The sequence below is a fragment of the Episyrphus balteatus genome, chromosome 1 (assembly GCF_945859705.1).
Source record: "Episyrphus balteatus chromosome 1, idEpiBalt1.1, whole genome shotgun sequence".
In the NCBI taxonomy this organism is placed as follows: Eukaryota; Metazoa; Arthropoda; class Insecta; order Diptera; family Syrphidae; genus Episyrphus; species Episyrphus balteatus.
The window spans coordinates 316,818-335,406 of NC_079134.1; the positions used below are offsets into that span (position 1 = coordinate 316,818).

General features: G+C 32.3%; 2 protein-coding genes and 1 long non-coding RNA gene across 13 annotated transcripts in view; 1 reads left to right on the plus strand and 2 right to left on the minus strand.

Moving 5' to 3' along the window:
- LOC129921017 (muscle-specific protein 300 kDa) overlaps window positions 1-15,422 on the plus strand; it is a 152,407-nt gene extending 136,985 nt beyond the window's left edge. For 7 of the 11 annotated variants that reach the window (XM_056002628.1, XM_056002627.1, XM_056002631.1 and 4 more), the window contains 8 exons: window positions 4,983-5,288; window positions 6,013-6,270; window positions 7,608-10,528; window positions 10,971-11,009; window positions 12,115-12,738; window positions 13,596-13,737; window positions 13,970-14,049; window positions 14,356-15,422. In XM_056002628.1, coding sequence (XP_055858603.1) covers window positions 4,983-5,288; window positions 6,013-6,270; window positions 7,608-10,528; window positions 10,971-11,009; window positions 12,115-12,738; window positions 13,596-13,737; window positions 13,970-14,049; window positions 14,356-14,590 — 4,605 coding nt within the window. In that variant the 3' untranslated portion in view covers window positions 14,591-15,422. The remainder of the gene's footprint in view (window positions 1-4,982; window positions 5,289-6,012; window positions 6,271-7,607; window positions 10,529-10,970; window positions 11,010-12,114; window positions 12,739-13,595; window positions 13,738-13,969; window positions 14,050-14,355) is intronic. The other 4 variants (XM_056002634.1, XM_056002625.1, XM_056002635.1 and 1 more) reach the window with 2 other exon arrangements.
- LOC129921020 (uncharacterized) lies at window positions 509-2,171 on the minus strand. The gene is made up of 2 exons (XR_008773450.1): window positions 1,565-2,171; window positions 509-1,495 (listed from the first exon to the last, which is right to left on the minus strand). It is a non-coding gene; the product is annotated as an uncharacterized LOC129921020 (long non-coding RNA).
- Window positions 15,423-17,168: 1,746 nt separating the features above from the next.
- Window positions 17,169-18,542, minus strand: LOC129906192 (uncharacterized). The gene is made up of 3 exons (XM_055981866.1): window positions 17,899-18,542; window positions 17,620-17,842; window positions 17,169-17,348 (listed from the first exon to the last, which is right to left on the minus strand). Exons 1-3 carry the CDS (start codon window positions 18,426-18,428, stop codon window positions 17,169-17,171), a joined length of 933 nt encoding a protein of 310 aa, XP_055837841.1. The 5' UTR covers window positions 18,429-18,542.
- Window positions 18,543-18,589: the final 47 nt, after the last annotated feature.

Sequence of the window (18,589 nt, forward strand, 5' to 3'; positions counted from 1 at the left end):
ATGTACGCTTTATACCCGGCCAAGAAGTATACAAACGTAACTTCATCCTCAGCGATTCATCTAAAAACTTAAATTCCAAACTCTGTCCGAAATTTATAAAATGTAGAATAATAAGACCGATAGGTAACTCAATGTACGAAATTGAAAACTTGTCCGGAAAGAAATTAGGTGTATTCCACGCAAAAGACCTAAAACAGTAGAAAAAAAAAGTAAAACCCTGTGATAAAAAGATCCAATCTTAACCCTGAGCAATATCCATGTCAATGTCCGTCCATCAAAGCTTAAAGTATAGTGCAATACAAAGCGATAGTTTAACCCCACATATCTATTTATATACCCAAACATGTTTACCTGAATGAATATTAACGCCAAGTACCTGATAGTTTTAGAAACCAAAAGAACCTCTGTGATATTTAAAAACAAAGAATTTGTAGATCTGTGATATTTTAGTTTAATTATTTATACCTAGTATGCTTCCAATCTGTGATATTTTGCGTAGAGAAACTATTTTTTTTATTTATTTATTCATATTTATTTTAAAACCCGTACTGATATTAACGACCTGTGATAGTAGATTAGAAAAAAAATATTTTATTTATATAGCTTTGCTAATATTCAATTAGCATTGCTAATAACCAAAACAAACTTAAAAGTTCTCGTCCTTGAAAATCTATTTCTATAGATAAATCAAAAACCAAAAAGAAATTCACAAGAATGAAAATGTCCCAAAGTACAGGGTATAGTAGAGATAGAATATCAAACGCAAAATAATTTCACTATAGACAAATCTACCAAGGTCAATGACTTTTTATCTATAACTTCACGTTGAATACATACTAGAATAATAAAAGTATCTTGAAATAACAACTCACCAAAAGATACAAATTGTAACTTAAGTTTGTTGCCCGGCTCATTTGGGGTGGGTTAACTTCCCCACGTTCTTCCTTAAAAATCAAGTTACCGGTGCTCCTGCCAACGTCCTCGTTGCTGTGGAACAGACTTCCGAGTCAGTTGGTTTGTTACGGACACCTTAAAACATCATTGCGATTGGCCTTTAAATGTCGTGTGTATCAAAGGATACAACAACTAAGGAAGCTGCGACGATAGAAACATAGTCCTTGTGTCCGTGTGCGACATTAGCACGACAATTTATGGTAAAAGTCATTGAGGAACTTAAACTCTTATAGGAGGGCAGCGATGGCACCCAAAACTATGCTCACCGTCCGCTCCTTATAATTATAGGTATGTGGTTCAAGCGTTTTTGGCGATCTAGAGCTCGTGCTCGTACGATGTGCCCACTGACGACGATGGTAGAAATCAATTCATTTTTTTTTTATGGGATAAATTTTATATTTTGATATGTATGTTTGTCACAAATTTGTTTTAAAGGTTGAGTCGAGGTACCGATAATGGAACTCCTTGAATAAACCTCAAATTCCTATGGTGGGGGAAACAATGTCCTGAGAGCTCCGTTTCCAGACTGTGTTCGCTGTTCCTACAAAAAAAAAATAAAGAAAAATTGTTGATTAATTAGTGGGAATGGGTTAAATTCATTAGTACTCACCTGTTTGTTATGTTTTTTTGTTATAATCGGCGCAAAATGTAAATTTTTTTTAAAGAAGTTGAATCGACGTCATCCACGCGGAGCAAGAAACCAAAATAAAATGCAAAATAAAAATGAATGCGTTCTAAAGCGAAGCCGAATATGTCTACGATCTAATGAGAACGTAGATTATCTACCGCACCGACTACCGAGGTGGATTTATGAATTAGGTTTGTGGATTAGATAATTTGGGCTTAGAACCCATTTCAAATATTTTTTTTTAGTTGCAGGAATAGATGATAGAGGGCGAAATAGATTCTTGTCTGAGAAAAAGAAAGACAATATGACGTCATTCGATTAAATGCTGCATTAAATCGGATGATGTCAATTGCACATAGAAGACATAGTGGGGGTTATGTATGATAATGAAACAGCTAATAGCGCAGGATGGTCATGGGTTGAGTATACCATTGAATGATGGTCATTTCTGTGTCAACCTCCAGATAGTATAGAGTACCTAGTGAGTTTTCTTTAAGAAGTTCGAACGTGGTAAGTTTCACTTACGAGATAAGGAAAAAGTGCAGTGCGGCAATTTTTTAAACATTTTTTTTTTCGAAATAGTAGTTCCGCCGGAAATAATATAAGCCACATACTCTAAGGAGCAAATAAAAAAACGTTGAATACAGGAAGTTGAATAAATAAATAATAAATTTTCAAAAAAAGAGGGTAAGTGATAATTTCTTAAGTTATTAAAGACATGACCTGACCCCAAATCCATTTAATAGGGAATTGGCGGTCACAGACAAGGTCGTGGCCGCCGAGGTTTAATCCTTTTTGAAGGATTTTTTTTTTTTTAAATCTTTATGAGATCCAGTTTTATGGTGTATTGGAAGGGCACACCACCCTAACGACCTCCAAATACCCTACAGAGAAAATTGGAGTTCAAGCTGCGCACTGAGCCCCTGTTCTGTAACTTTATCACTGGCGATAAACGTTTTTCAAAGTTTCTATAATCCATTTTCTTCCATAATTAAAGCAAAACTTCTTTCAAATTCAAAATTTATGAATTAAGAAATTAGGATCTGGAACGAAGTTTCTTTTATTTTGATAAGATTTAATGGATCTTAAAGTCATTCAAAATATTTTATCGCCAGCGATAAAAGTTACAGAACATGGGCACTGGATCGAGAATTAAATTCGGTTTGGCAAATATATATAGATATAAATTACCTAGCCAAATTACAGCCAAATAGAGCGGGAGTAGCTCCGTAAGAGTGATAGAACCTCGCTTTTGGCGAACACATAAAAAAAGTAAATTTTAACAAAATCTAAAACGTATGTACGAATTTTTTTTTTTTTGGCGTGATATTGTGTTTTTTTGATTTTTCTTAATTTACATATATATATATACTTATACCTATTTAAAATTTATTCTTTAAATTTTCAATTTTTTTTTGTTCAATGGTTTTTTTTGTTGTTGAAAATTAGTGGCAACTAGGTTTTGAGTGATCTTAAAAGGTAAAAGTTTTGAAGTGGTGTCGTAGGGCATTAAAACCACGAATAGCCTTTTCCTCCTTCGTGGGCGAAATTCGTACCTTTTTAGAGTATATAAAAACCGCTATAGACTACTATACAGAGCTCTATATAGGTAGGGAAATTAGCGAGAACGCGGGCGTTTATAAGGCCGAGAAAAGTAAGGTCATATTTTTCATTAAAAAAGGGGCTAAAGGTTTGCCATAAGGTTTAATGCCATATGCCAAATTTGCTAAGTTATAATTATTTTTTTTTGTTCACATTTTTTAGTCTGCCAATAATTTTTTTTGCTCATTGAATTGTTCCGTTATAAGTTTAACGTAAATTTCTTTTTTTTCTGTTATTTATTTTATTTTGTACCTTGTGGTATCGAATTCAAGATATTTATTTTTTTTTCAAATCCAATGCGACCAAAAAAATTGTAGTTGATGATTTTTCTATTATGAAATTTCGAAAAATTATTCTTAATAATAAATGTTTGTGAATCACGCCAATGCGAATTTTTTTTATTCAAACTTAAAAAAGTTTGAGATGACCTGTTAAGGATTTTTCAGGGGGTGGAAAGGGGCGGATAAGTGTTCTTCAACTAGGATGAAGTGAAGGCGTGAAGAAGATGCCTATTGAGGGGAGTCCCAACGGACGTTATATGGGCTCCAGGCTGGGAGGGGGCAATGCTGCAAAACATCAGCAGCACAACGGTAAACTGGTCATGGTTGGAATGGTAAGAGAAGTATAAGTGTTTTTTTTTGTTTCTCCTTGTTCAAGTGAATGGCACGATTTATGTTTTTTTGTTGTGGTTTTTCTCGTATCCCAGGACAAGATCCCCCCCATATCCGGCGAGCTAAGCCGTGTGTCGCCAGCGTGCCAGTCCTGAGTGTCGAATCACCTATTTCCTTTTTTTATCCTATTCTACCCTACACTCCTACCTAATGAAAAATTTTGTCATGGTCGCACCGGCCATCCTACCTACCCTATTCCCTGCTCACTTCCGATCCCTGTTCCTTAAATCCTTTTGTGAATCTTAACCCGCAACAAAAAATTGATATCGAATTCTAATTCACTTAAAAAAAAACCTGAATCTAATCCCCAGATCCATTGCCAAAAATGATTTTAGACCAATTTTTAACTTAATTTTTGCCTAAGCAATAAGCATGTCGATTGTGCCGAGTTGTAAGTTAATTCCAAACAAATTAAATAATTACCCGTTTCCACAATTTTACTTCTACCTAATTCTTTCATTAATTCATTTAGTTCCCTCACGCTCTCTACTAAAAAAACTTAACTTGATTCATACAACCCATGTTGGCTTCCATGCGCTTAACCTAGTTATTAGATGCAGGCGATTCCAACTTTGCTATGCAATTTGTCCGTTGGCTTCTAAAATCATTCATTCAACCCTTCCTAACCACCCATCTCAATTAAAACCCCCTTATTTTGCCCCTACAAACAAAAGAATTTGGTGCGTCGAAATGATAATCATTTCTAAGCCAAAACATCGATTTTACATACCCTTCCATCCCTTAGCCCCTTATCTCAAGGCCATTTCACTTTGATTCTTTTCAAAACTTTCTTTTTCATTTGGAACTTGATTTATTGCTGTTTATAGTAATTTTCGATTTGCTAACATTTATAACGAGAACGAAAACATCAAAACAAAGACAATTTTCAAAAACAAAAATTGAAAAAAAAAAACAAGAAAAAAAATAATCACACAAGTGAGAGAATATTTCACAGTCTTTGGTGAGACATTTTTAATTTTCACCATTTAGTTTGAGTTTCAGTATAGTGTGAGCTCGAGTGCGGTGTAGACGACGCGACGTTCTATGGAACCCAGTACTATTGATTAAATTTGTTTCGTTTCAAATGTTCACTATTTAATTTGTATATGTTTTGAAAAAAAATTAAGGGACTTTCCGATGACCTACAAAATCGCGAAGAATTATTGGGAGATTTAAAGACGACTGCCAAGCCTCTTATCGAAACTTGTGATGGCCAAATTGTAGAACAAATCGAAGCAGCCGTCCAAGAAGCAGTTATCGCATGGAATGACACATCTGGTAATCTTCTGGACCTTTGTACACGATATCAACGAGCTGTTCAACTTTGGGAAAAGTATAGGAAAGCTTCGGACGTTGTGAAGACTTACATCCAGCAAGAAATGGACAGTGTAAAGGCCTTGGAACAACCCTCGGATTTGAAGCAACATGCCAAGGTGAGTTCATTTTCAATAAAAGTTTCAGACATAAGCATAACTTTAGATATGTAGATATTTTTTATGTTTTTTGTTTTTCGAAAAGATACAAATTCATTGAAGCTTATTTGTTCTCCGAAACATAGTTTATTTGTATGTTTCAAAGAAACGTGATAAGAAAATGCGGTTTTCTTATATTTTTTTTATTATCGCATAACAGTTCTTTAAGTTTTAACATATTTCTTATCACTTAATTCTGTTTTTAAATAATCTTCATAAGGGTGATAACAGCTTCTACAGCATCTATACAATACAAAATATTTTTTAAGGAATGACGAAATTTGTTTAAAATACAAACGATATCTTAATTCGTTTTCGAATCGCTGCGGGATTCAGAATGTACGATGTTAGAATTGAAACATAATTAGCTCAACAATGAATAAAATTAGAATTATGCTGCTGACGGAAATAGATAGATACATCGAGAGCATGCCATTCTTTTTATTTGTGGTGTGTACGTTGTTCGTTGTACGCGACAACGAGTACCTGATGCAGAGATGCTTTTGTGTATCTTTAATGATTATGTTATGTTTATGTGTATGATAAAGGGACAATTAAGGGTAGAAGATATGAAAACAAACAACAATTTTATGAGATTTTAAATGTTTTTAATACAATGACTCATATAGGATTCATTAATTTCGTATTTGTTTTTGTCATGTTTTTTTTTTCTTGATTTTTTCAGGTATCCCAAGAAAGTTTAGTTAATCAAAATGATAAATTGAATGAACTTCGAGAGATGGTTTCGCGTATATCAGCTGATGTTGGATTGGATATATCGAATTTATTGCAAGGTGAATTGGACGCTTTGGGTCAAAAATTACAAGAAGTCAAAGAAAGTATCACAACTTTGGCGAATGTTGCCGAAACAAAAGATTTGGAGAGGAAGGGAATTGATGAAAATATAATTCAAGCCCGCACTTATCTGAATAATGTTCAACAGGTAAGTCTATATTTAGGAGTGTTTTTAAAAGGATTAAAATTTTTCAGTTAGCAGAAGCAAATGAAGTGTTTAACATGAAAAGATTTTTAATGGAATTGAATCGCAATAGTTCTAATATATTCTAACAAAAAATTACCTACTTTTATGTCTTTTAATCCTTAAGGACCAAATAAAACATTATAAGACTTAGGTATATCAACTTGAAAAAAACTAACTTTACTTATTTTTACTTGATAAAAAAATTCAAGTGATATAATGTGTTCAAAACTCATTTTTTATCTAACGGAAATCCTTTCTTATCATTTTCCTTATGTTTCTACACATAAATTTTTGTTTGAAATAGGTAAAGCCGTTTACAAGAAATGCAAAATTCAAGAAAACTCTTTGTTAGGTTTCAAAAATATATTTTTTTATTTCAAAAATATGATCTGAATTGCACAGTTTATTAATTTTTATCCTAAAAAAAGATTTGGATTCAGTCTTAAGAACATTTTTTTTAAATAAGTTATTTTCTATATAAAATTTTTAGAAAAAATATTTAAAAAAAATTGGTATTATACTTTAGCATATATTGAAAAATATCTAAAAATAGAGTTTCCAAAAAACTCACTTTTCCGTTTTCAAAAAATTAATTTTTCAGAAAGTAAATCAATTTTCTTTAAAAATTTGTTAAACATGCGAAAAAATTTTAATAATTCCATCATTTAAAACGTGTATCTTAACTATATCGTACTTATATTGGATTAAAGATTGAGGAAATTCGCAAGTGACTTTTCATATCTGGTTGGATACATCGAAAAATTGCTTGCATTTACTTCATATAAACCAGATTAATATTGACTGTCGCCTGTTGCGTTCATTTCTAGAATGTTTTCGTAGTGTCAGAAATGTCTAATACACATTTGAACCTCTTTTCAAATTCTCTGTATTGTGAGATATTCCTTTTTTAACCGTACAACACGAATGCAAAATAACCTACTCTACTCTATATTTGTATTTCTTACCAGTTTTAACACCTAAAGGTAAAAGACATTGCACGTTTTTCTGAAATTCTACTTTCTTAACTTTCGCACTGTGTAAGAAATAACACCTCCAAGAAAGACATAACGGTTTGAATAAAAAAAAATTGTTACACACCACCTTTTCATTTTAAGTGCTTCATTAAGAAGTTCTAAATAAAAAAAGGTTAAAAATAAAAATTATTGCGATAAATATATTTATAGACTTTGTCTGCTTCGAAATTATCATTTTTCTAGTTCACTAATTTAATTTGTTTTATTATAAATATGCATACAAATTCAAACATTTGATAATACTAATTTTATGTTTTTCTTTAGGACATGTCACGTTCTCCAACAAATCCAAAAGAAACCGAAGATCAATTAATTGCCTTACGAAATCACCTCCAAACCCTCACCAAGACCGAAGAACAGTTGAAACAAATTCAGGATAAGAATATCGACAACAACAACACTTCCGATGCATCGATAATCGAAGTCCTAGAATTATGGCAACGTGTTTTCCAAGAGACATTCCAAGAATATCATCGTCTCTCCTCGCGACTAGTTCGAAGTCAAAATAGTACAGAAGCTCTTAAGCTCTGGCGTCAATATCTCCAGCATGTTCAATCGTTTTTGTCATGTTCCATTCCCGACGACTACAATAGCTTAAGCGAACAACGCCATCTGTGTGAAATTCATCAAAACTTGCTTATAAGCCAACAATCTGTCCAATCGATTCATACTGAATCGAATAAAAACGATGACCCCTCCAATGTGGAACAATTCAAAGTCCTGACAAATATACACAATGAAACTCTTTCGAGAATTAACCAACGAAATAGTGAAATTGAAACCAGGATGAATGCATGGAATGTATACCGCCTGGAGTTGAATGCACTCTTTGAATGGTTAAAAGAAAGAGAAAAGGAAAGATCAATGTTACAATTGAGATATATTCATCTGAAGAGAGTTCCAAGGCTAAAACAGAAAATTAGTGAACTCATCAATGTGATTCCTGAGGGTGAGAAAATGGCTGAAAAGCTAAAAGATCAGCAGAAACTTCTGTTAGCCTTTAGCGATGATGCCTTGGCCACATCCATTCGAATGGAACATGCCTCAGTCAATCAAAGAATTCAAAACCTACGAGCTGCCCTTGAAACTTGGAATAACTTCTTGCTAAAAATAAGTTCACTTTCAGAAAGTTTCGAAACTAAAGTTAACCATTTGAGGACAGAGTTTGCAAATGGCCAGAATTTAGTTGAAGAAACAACCAATAACTTGCCAAGTGACCCGAATAGAATTTACGAAAGATTGAATGTCTTGAGAAATCAAAGAATTCACATTGCAAGTCTTATCCAAGAACTTGAAAGCCTAAACGTCCATCAAGAGGAATTGAAAGAGTGCATAAGTCCGCATGATATGAAGTCCATTCGACAAACTATCTGGATTCTATGGCAACAACATGGTGATTTAGATTATCAGCTGTCAAATTTGATAAACACAATCGAGGACAGACTGTCATTACTTTCAATTTTCAATACCCGCTATGATCGAATCTTCACTTGGATAAATGAACTTGAAAAACGAATCGAAAAGGATTCCGATATGGGTATGATGCAAAGTCCTGAAGAAGCTGCCAAAAATCTCGAGAAACAAATCCAGTCTGAGCTTCAGCTGCGCGAGAAAGACCGTGAGTGGTTATTGTCAACAAGCAGAGAGTTACTCTCTTTGTACAATGAAGGACCCGATGCGGAAACAATACGCGCTGATGTTCAACAAAAGTCTGATATTATCATTGACAGCTGGGAAAGACTAAAATATCTATGTAAGCAGCGATCAAATAAAATATCAGATCTCAAGACTACACTGATGCGACTGGATGAAAGAATAGCCTTAATTCGTCAATGGATGCTGGAAATCGAAACCAAGCTTGCTGAAACAATAGTTTTTGGCTCACACATGCCTCCGCAAATGGAAACAAAACTAAGCGAACATGATGTCATTCAACGTTCTATAGAGAATCAAAGCAGTAATGTAGGAGAAGTTCTTAATCTTGCCGAAGTTCTGCTAAGTGACTCGGATACTTGGAAAGTCCATTTCAATATGAATAACCTCCAATCTAATGTAGACAATCTTGAAAAACGCTGGAAAAATGTTTGCAAACATTCGACAGAAAGAAAAGCAAAGATTATCAGAGTCTGGAACCTGCTACAACATCTTGTCAAGCTTACCACCGACAATAAACCTTGGGTTAGTAAACAAGAAGCCGACATAGCAAGCTTAGAAAAAGACTTGAATTCGCTCTCAAGAGATGAAATTTCTCAAAGGCAAAAGAGTGTCGAAGAAATTATCTCAATTATCAAATCCAACAATAGCAAGCTTCTGGAACTAGAGCAAAACTATGCCAAAGTCGTAACAGAACAAGGAATCGACCTTGAAAACATGCAAAAACTGACAATGCCTACAAAAGTCTTAATCACCAAATGGAAAGCATTGCTCCCAAGATGCTTTGCTATTTTGGATACAATAAACAAGGAGGCGAAAGTTCACAGAGATTTTATGACTGCCCACGATAAAGTCGTTTCCATTCTTACCGACATTAATTCCCAGATTGAAGATGTTGAGAAGTCTGATCCTCAAACAAGTTTGAAAAATCTTGAACGCTTGGAAAGGAGTTTGCAACAATCTTCAGATGTCTTGAAGCAAGCTGATGTTCTTGGAGATCAAGCTAAAAAGGTTAAACAATCAAATGCAACAACGATTACTGAGTTGATAATGGAGTACACAACACTCTGGCAACAAATTCAATTACGAATCACAAAAGTCAAGACAAATCTTTTAACCAAAGTGTCTGAAGCTCCAATCAAAGCTGCAAGACTTATGGAAAGCGATGCAAGTGTTCAAGTTGATAATCTATCAAAGAAGAAACAACTTCATCGCATGACTTCAATAACACCCAAAGATGCCTACATCATGGAACTCGAGACAGCAATCGTAGAGTGTAAGAGTAACTTGGATGAACTTCAACTAGCCATAACGGACAAGACTCGCAAGCCTGGTCCTCAACGAATCTCAAAACTAATGGCCAATGCCCAGTCGTCTTCAGAACTTATGAAGCATTTGAGCACAATTCTTATAACAGAATGTTCGGCCAGTAATAATGAAGCGTGCACCGAGATGGTCAACGAATTGATACTGCGATTTGAGACCTTACAATCTCAATGGAAGGCACGTCAACAACACGAAGAAAGCGCAAGGTATGTTAAAATTTTACTTAATCATATTGGATGTGGCTTGATTTGGTTTTATATTGGTTTGGTTTTATTGCGAGTTAAGCTTGAAACTAAAACTATTCTCATTGGAAATGGAAGAGTTGATAACGATTGCAATTATTTAAGAAAATGTACTACAAATGATTGCATTTTAGTGAATGGGATAAAATAAATTCAGATTTAGCAGTTGTCAATTTATTCAGTTTTGAACAACTCTAAAAAAGAATTTGTTTTTATAAAATATCAATTCACTTTACAACTCTGGAAATGGAATCTTTTAAAAATCTTTCAATTTTTTTAAATTTATCCAAAAACTAAGCCTATTATTTTCTTTTTCGAATTTTACTAATTTCTTTTTCATGTGTTCTTCCTTTTACTAATGCTGCTCACTTTATATAATATAACATCTTCAAAAAAATCTGCACAGGTCTAATATTCCTGCCACTTATAATCTCACATGTCCACAGTAAGTATTAAAAAATGCAAAAATAAAAAAAAAACTACTTATCAAATTTTGTATTTTGAGTTCGAAAAGACTAACATTTGAATGCGAATGAATGAAAAGTTTTAAATTTGTTGTAAATATGTATATTTTGTTCATTTTGCTTCCATTAATTTCACCTTAAATTTTAAACTCATTGGGAATTAAACCATCGCATCCGTTTAGTTGTTTTATGAGAAAAGCCTCGGTCGTTTGGGCCATTTTATAGTTTCTGTGTTTTTTGTTTTATGAAAGTTATTTTACAAATGAAAGTGATTGTAATATAGCTATGTAACTGCATTTTTAGTTTTTCTTAAAGGACATAAAATCTTATAGTGCAGCAGCTAAAGAAAAATTTCTTGGGATCCCGATCGCATAGCTCCGATTTTTGTAATCTATTTATTCAAACGTGTCGGTAATTAAAAATACTTTAACCTCTAGGGGTTAAAAATTGCCGCTAAAGCCGTTTTATTTACTAAAATTTAAATTAAGATTGTTGTGAACAAACAATTAAAGTTCCATTTGTTAAATGATATCAAAAGATTCTCTAGAGTTTAAGAGAAAAAATGTATGGCATTACAATTGTTTATTGTTCAAGCGGTCGAAACAACTTTCTCAGAAATTAACTTCGAGCATAAAAAAAAATATATTTGAACAGAACGTTATTGGCACCTACAATATTGAGAAATAGATTTTTAAAAAGCCAGAAGCTCACTTGTAAAATTAAAATCGAGTAAATTGAACGAATAGTTGTTAAAAAACTGGTCCTCAAAATTGGAAAAATTAAAATTTAGCTGACTTTTTCATTTTTTTTTTCTCTCGTAATAAAATATAAATTTAATTTATCTTTCAAAATTTTTTGGCCGTATATATTGAGTGGTTGAATGAGCAGGAGTTAGCTTCTGTTTTTTTTTTTAATATAAGTAGGTACTGCGCTGACATTAAAAACATTTCTCATCACAATACTATCACTTGGGGTCTCTTATTTCATTTAAACTTCATACTGGCTTTTTACCATGCTCATAATGTAATTTTTTGTGATTTTCTTCAATAGTTTTTTTTAAATCTTTTCCATATTCCATTTTTTTAGTGATGTTGGCCGTTTAACATGCCCTCTTTGTACACAACGCAACTGGCAACAAATCGATAATGACTTATGGCGACTTGAACAATGGTTACAATTTGCCGAAAACACACAACGTTCACAAACATCACCGCCAAGTAATATTGAAGTTCTAGAAGATGTCGTTCAGGATCATCGAGAATTCCTGCTCGATCTAGAAAGTCACAAAATAATTATAACATCATTAAATGTTGTGGGTGATCATTTGGCCACTCATACATTAGACACGGACAAGGCTCAGCAATTGAGAGCAAGACTGGATAGTGACAATAGCCGTTGGAATACAGTTTGTATTAATGCAACAAAATGGCAAAGTCTATTGCAAACAGAATTGATGGGTAACAGTGAGTTCCATCAAATCATTGATGAGCTCTGTACTTGGCTTCAGCAGACTGAACAAAATATTAAAGCTTCTGAACCTGTGGATTTGACTGAAGATCGTAAAGTATTGGAAGCGAAATTCCGAAAATTCAAAGAACTGCGCGCAGAATTAGAACGTTGTGAGCCTAGAGTTGTTAGCCTGCAAGATGCTGCTGATCAATTACTGAAAGCAGTCGATGATAGTGAAACTTCATCGCTCACTTATACAAGGTAAGTTTGTTAAATCAAAATATTAGGGCGGAAGAAATGTTAGTTTTATAAAACTGCACTAGAATTTGGAGGAATTTGTATATTGATTCGCACAGAACGGCAATGGTGGCATCATAGCAATTGTAAACTAATATATTTATATTCACTTTCTCGTTTACCCTCACTTTCAGACCTCAAATATGGTATGGCTCTGCCTTTTGAGTCACAGTCACTTAAATGTTGATTCACTTTTTATTATAGCAGCTACAAGTTTTTTTTAATCAAAATCCTTAAAATCACATCTTTTTTTGTACGACACGTGGCAACCTGTCTATTTAAAAAAATGTATATAGCTAAATTCAAGACCACTACGTAGTATTTATGGTCATAAAATCATTTAAATAACAAATGTTTAATCTACGAAATTTTCCATTGAAAATAGTTACACATACGCCACAGTGACCATTTAAAAATGTTACACATTTAGGTACTGCTTTATAAAAAAATTACATTTCGGTTTGGTTTAGTGTTTTTTGCTCTTTAAAATCATAAATTATAATATATGTTGTCTTTAAACTATACGCAAAAAAAAGAAATTCTTAATTTACTTTGGAGGAAACAAATAAATGCTTGAAATATGCTCAAATTTGTAGGTTTTTTTCATGTGAACTACGAGAAAAACAAAAAAAGTGAGCTTTAGGTTTCAAAAAAACCAGCACCATGTATCTAACTTCAACGCACAACTTATTCTGTAAACTTGCAGATATTAAGATTTTATGTTTTCACTTGTACTTGTTGTTAAATGTCTTCGTCCGCCCATTACATCATTTTAACATTTTATGTATGAGAATCTTATGATACCTTTAATTTATCCATAGAACTCTTTCTAGGTTAACTGACCTAAGGCTGCGTTTGCAATCATTGCGCAGACTATCTGGAATTTACATAGTCAAACTGGGCGCAGTACTTGGCTACGATGGAGAAAATCTCGGAGTATCATTGCATATGCTTTCAAATGAAGTAAGTTTATTGTTTCTTTGAAATATTTCATATTATTTCTGATTTATAAGAAAGATTTGTTTGCACAAAGGTATAAATAGGTATTGCTTTCACAACTTTATCTATTTCTTTTGGCAGATCTTAACAAAAATAAAAAAAATTCCTTATATTATTTATTTTAGATAGATTTGTATTTTGTTTTTTATTTTGTTTAAATTTTATGTTCTTGTTTTACTTTATTTTTGCTACGCAGCTTCTGGAACAATCTGAATCAAGGATTCAACCTTCTTCTTCTTCTATTATGACATCATCGCACAACACTGAAATTGCAAAGTAAATACTAGAACTTTCTTATTATTTTTTATTAAAATTTATTTATTGTTTTAAAACAAATTTAAAGTTAATAGTCCTTAAACTGTAAGAATGTGGTTTTTATTTTCTGAGTTGTAACTTGTAATTTGTAATAAATTGACGAAAATATCACGTTTGACAAAAAGAAAATGTAATAAATAATATTAAAATTATCTAAATTCAAAGCAAGCTTGATTATAAAGTCCTTTGACTTTATAAGCTTTCGCTTACGCTTTCCATCAGTATATCAGTATATGAAAATTATATCCCTTTTTACCATTTTTTTAGCCCCGAAGATGCTGTCGACGGAGATGTTATCAACACCACTGTTCTAGCACGCGGCTATCGATTCTTAGGTCGCGTTGTTCGTGCCTCACTTCCCATACAAGCGCTCATGTTGCTATTACTGGGTGTTGCCACACTTGTGCCCCACGGTGAAGACTACACTTGCATGTTCTCAAATACATTTGCCCGAAGCTTGGAGCCAATGTTAACCTACCCTAACGGACCACCACCAACCTAAAATCCAAAATATTTCCACAATCCTATATTCATAAAATAAAAAAAAATCAGTGATAATTTCATAACAAAAAATGAAATAAATTTAGAATTAATTCTGAGTTAGATTTTAAAATTAAAAAAAAATTCTTATGCATACAATAAATACGCACATCACGTTATGTTATAAAAGCCATTATCAAATCGATAACCAATATTCATTACAACAATAAACGATGACTCGCTTGTTAATTCAGATCACATGAATCTATTGCTTCCGCAGTCTGATGTCTGAAGCACAATTCTTCAGTTCTTTTAGTCTAAAAATAAATCTCCCCTTGTTTTTTTTTGTACTTAAAGAAGTGAAGAAATGATCTGAAACAAGCAAAAGATTTTAAATAAAAAATAAATAAAAAAATAATTAATATAAAAAAATATATGTATCCTATGACGGTGCTAATCCCCCCCTATGAGAACAAAAATATAGAATTTTCCTACATTTATTTGTTAGAGTGTGTTAATTAATGCAAATCAAAAGAAAAAAAAATTGAACAAAAATCCATCCAATTTTTTTATTTAAACAGTTTTTACTTTGTTTATGTTTTTTTTTATTGTATTTTATAAAATAAAAATAATTATAATTTTTCTTTTTAAATGAAAAAAATGCTTATAAAATGTAAAAAAAAAATAAATAAAAAAAAAATATGTAACAGAAACGTAGTGATCCTATGATAAAATAAAAGATGAAAGATATTTATATAATACATTTGTTACTTGCAATAAACGAATATTTAAATTTAGATTTAAAACATTGTACCTATTATACTTTAATATAATCGAAATGAAAAATTTAAAAAGTGTTTTATTTTAAAGCTTGAATTTCAGAAAGGTAGGGAGAAATAAAATGACAAGAGAAAACCTGTTCTGATTCAGCCATGTACACGAAAAGAATACAACCCGTGAAGGTCATAATGGATTTTCCATACCAAACACTCAGACCAAACTTAAAGGTGCTAAGCCTTTTACTACCTCTAATCTTGAAAACCCTACAACGTTTCAACAGTTCGCTAAATGTAAATGTTTAGAAAGAGGTCCACGAAATTTTTTTTGTCTAAAACAAGAAAAATGTTCCACATACGCCACAGTGACCGTTTAAGTTTTGCGCTTTTGTAATTAATGTTAATGTTTAAAAACGAGGCGTGACAAATGCGTTTTCCGTTTGAAGAAAAGAAACATTTTAATTATTCGGCTGATTCGATTTTTAATTTTTTTTCGCTATTAAAACAATTAAGTTTTTTAATTAGAATAAAAAATTTAATATGGAAATATTGAAATTTGTAATTCGTTCGAAGAAGTTTTGTCGGGCACTGTAATACGTTTGAAATTAATTTAACCACCAGGCGAGCATGTTCTCAAACCAAATGGTGTCAAAATAAGCTAACCGTATCTAAAGTGAGTGAGTTCAGGCACCACCTTTATACAGTAGAATTACTTGAATGTACATAAACAAAAACCTTATTAGTACCCCTTTTGCTTTTTTGTTGCGAGGTGTTTAGTAATTGTGACTCCGAACACAAGCGAAAACTCAACGTTGCATTCAACAGTATTACGCGTTATGTTTATGGTCTTAGGAGATACGACCACATCTCAAGTTTTTCCAAGTCTATCTATGGCATGTCACTTGATAATCTATTCAAGTTAAGAACCTTAACCATGCTTCACAATATCATACAGTCGCATCAGCCTGAATACTTATATAATAAAATAAATTTTACGCGTTCTGAAAGATCATGCGACATAATCCCAGTACGTTACACATTCCTTGTATCTGAACGGCAGTTTTATGTGCATTCTATTCGTTTATGGAACTCCCTCCCTCGCTCTGTTAAAATTATAAGCAGCCCGACCATGTTTGGAAAAACGCTAAGAGAACTCTTCTCCTAGCTCTGTGCTTGTTTGGTGATGTTGATGATGAAGAAGATGATGATGATGATGATGATTATGATGGTGATGAGGAAGACGCTAGTTTTTGAATGTTTTTATTATTTTAATTATTAGCTTTTTTTTTTCTTTTGATAACACTTAAATAATCTTAATATTAATTATTTAATACATAATGTACATTTTTCCACTTATAACTCAAAGCACAAATTTTGTAAAAATAGTATTTAGATACTGAAATTTGCTCTAATTTATAAGATTTTGTATCTTACTGAGTATAATTATACAATAAAAGAACTATGAACTAAACAAATATTTTTTGTTTGTTCTTCTTTTTTTTTTAATTACTCCATCATATTTGATCACCTTCTAAATTTCTACAATCTAGTCACAGAACACACAAACAAATTGTGGTCTATATTCAAGTGATCTACCAGGCGCTCAACGTAGAGATTTTTTTTCGTAGATTACAGTGCTGTCGTTCAGCTAAATTTCTGAGAGAATAGAACTTTTCAAAAATGCTTCGAATTTATAAATTTAATTTTGTATAGTTCTGCCTCAATATTTTTTTATGTAATGATTTAAGTTAATACATAAATAGAATACATAATAAATAATATAAAATAAATTAATGTTAAAGTTATTTATAAATATTCTTAAATTTAATGAATAAATATATTTTGATTTGAGTTGCAAGTTCCAAAAATGTCTTGCCGAAATGATGCCCCAATTTGTTGGCAATTAGAACATCTTGGTTTACATTCTATTACTTCTTCCTCCTGTTCATCCCCAAATGAATCCTCATCTTTAAGCGTAATGCAACGGACATTTCTTGGATATTTCTAAGAAAAAAAAAATGTTAAGTTAAAAATAAAATCGTTTAAATTAAAATCTTCTTATGAAAATACCACGACTACTAATGGTAACTCGTCAATTCCTTCAGAAAATTCTAAGGGATTGAAAATTATTTCCTTCGATTTTGAAATAATACAATACATTGAGACTAGTGTTGAAATCTGCAAAAAATAGAAAATTTTATTTGACTCTGTTCCGGAAAAACTTATTAAACATATTCTATAAAAGTCACAAAACTTTTGCAACTTTTGAGCTTACGTATGTCACTAGAATAGCAATCCATGCACAGGAAACAACATAAGAAAATTGCAATGTTAAACTTTGAAATTTCTGAAAACATCCACCGACATTTATGTTACTTAAATCTTTGTAGTTGTCCTTGTCAAGTGTAGAGTGAGGAGCAAAGCTTTCAAAACATGAGATAGAAGATCGTTTGCAGCAAGCATACGGAATCATCACCATTCGATGCATCAACTCGGATCTGTTAAAAAGTTTAAAAGTAACATTCTGGCAACAGATTTTGTCTTACTTATTTACTTTTGTGTACAATCATCCTGTTCTTCTCTAATCCAAGCTGCTTCTTCCCAATCTTTTACTCCAAAAACACCACAGCATTCATTGTTAAATTGAATCCTATCCCACAATAGCTTCCATTCTGGGTCTGTAAAATAAAGGTCGATTCCTTGGAACAATGACTCTGCATAAACTTTTTGAAGAGACTGAATATTGTCGTATTGAAACCACATTGTAACAGATCCAAATCCAACAGCCAAAATACAAAATATATTCCATAAAATCAGCAGTCTTGAATGTTCTGATGTTGTATCACTTTTACAAATGCATTGCCATAAAATAAGTTCAATTGAGAAACATATCGCAACTTCCAGGCCCAGGACAAAAATATTGGTCATTTGACTAAGAAGCAATTGACGCTCTGGTTTTGCCAAAAAGGCTATAAGGACGAAGTAAAAGTATGTTATTATGCATAGAAGAATTGACCCAGCCAGTATTTCCAAACAAAGAAGAATTGTGACAAAATATTTTAAGTGGTTAAATTTGTCAGACATTTAAAAACTTTTGTCATTCTTTGAGTTTTCGATTTTCTATATTTTTGAGATGTAAAAGAATTCAGAGTGAGAATTTTAATTCCTCTATAGCAACTTTCACAGTTGTTGTTACGAGTAGCATGCAATTTATACAATTGGTTTGTTATGGCAATTAATGTTTT

Coding starts and splice junctions, on each gene's coding strand:
- LOC129906192 (XM_055981866.1), bottom strand. CDS start 18,428: ATGTCTGACAAATTTAACCACTTAAAATATTTTGTCACAATTCTTCTT. Junction 17,843..17,898: donor CAGGATGATTGTACACAAAA/GTAAATAAGTAA, acceptor ACTTTTTAACAG/ATCCGAGTTGATGCATCGAA. Junction 17,349..17,619: donor TTGCTATTCTAGTGACATAC/GTAAGCTCAAAA, acceptor TTTTTTTCTTAG/AAATATCCAAGAAATGTCCG.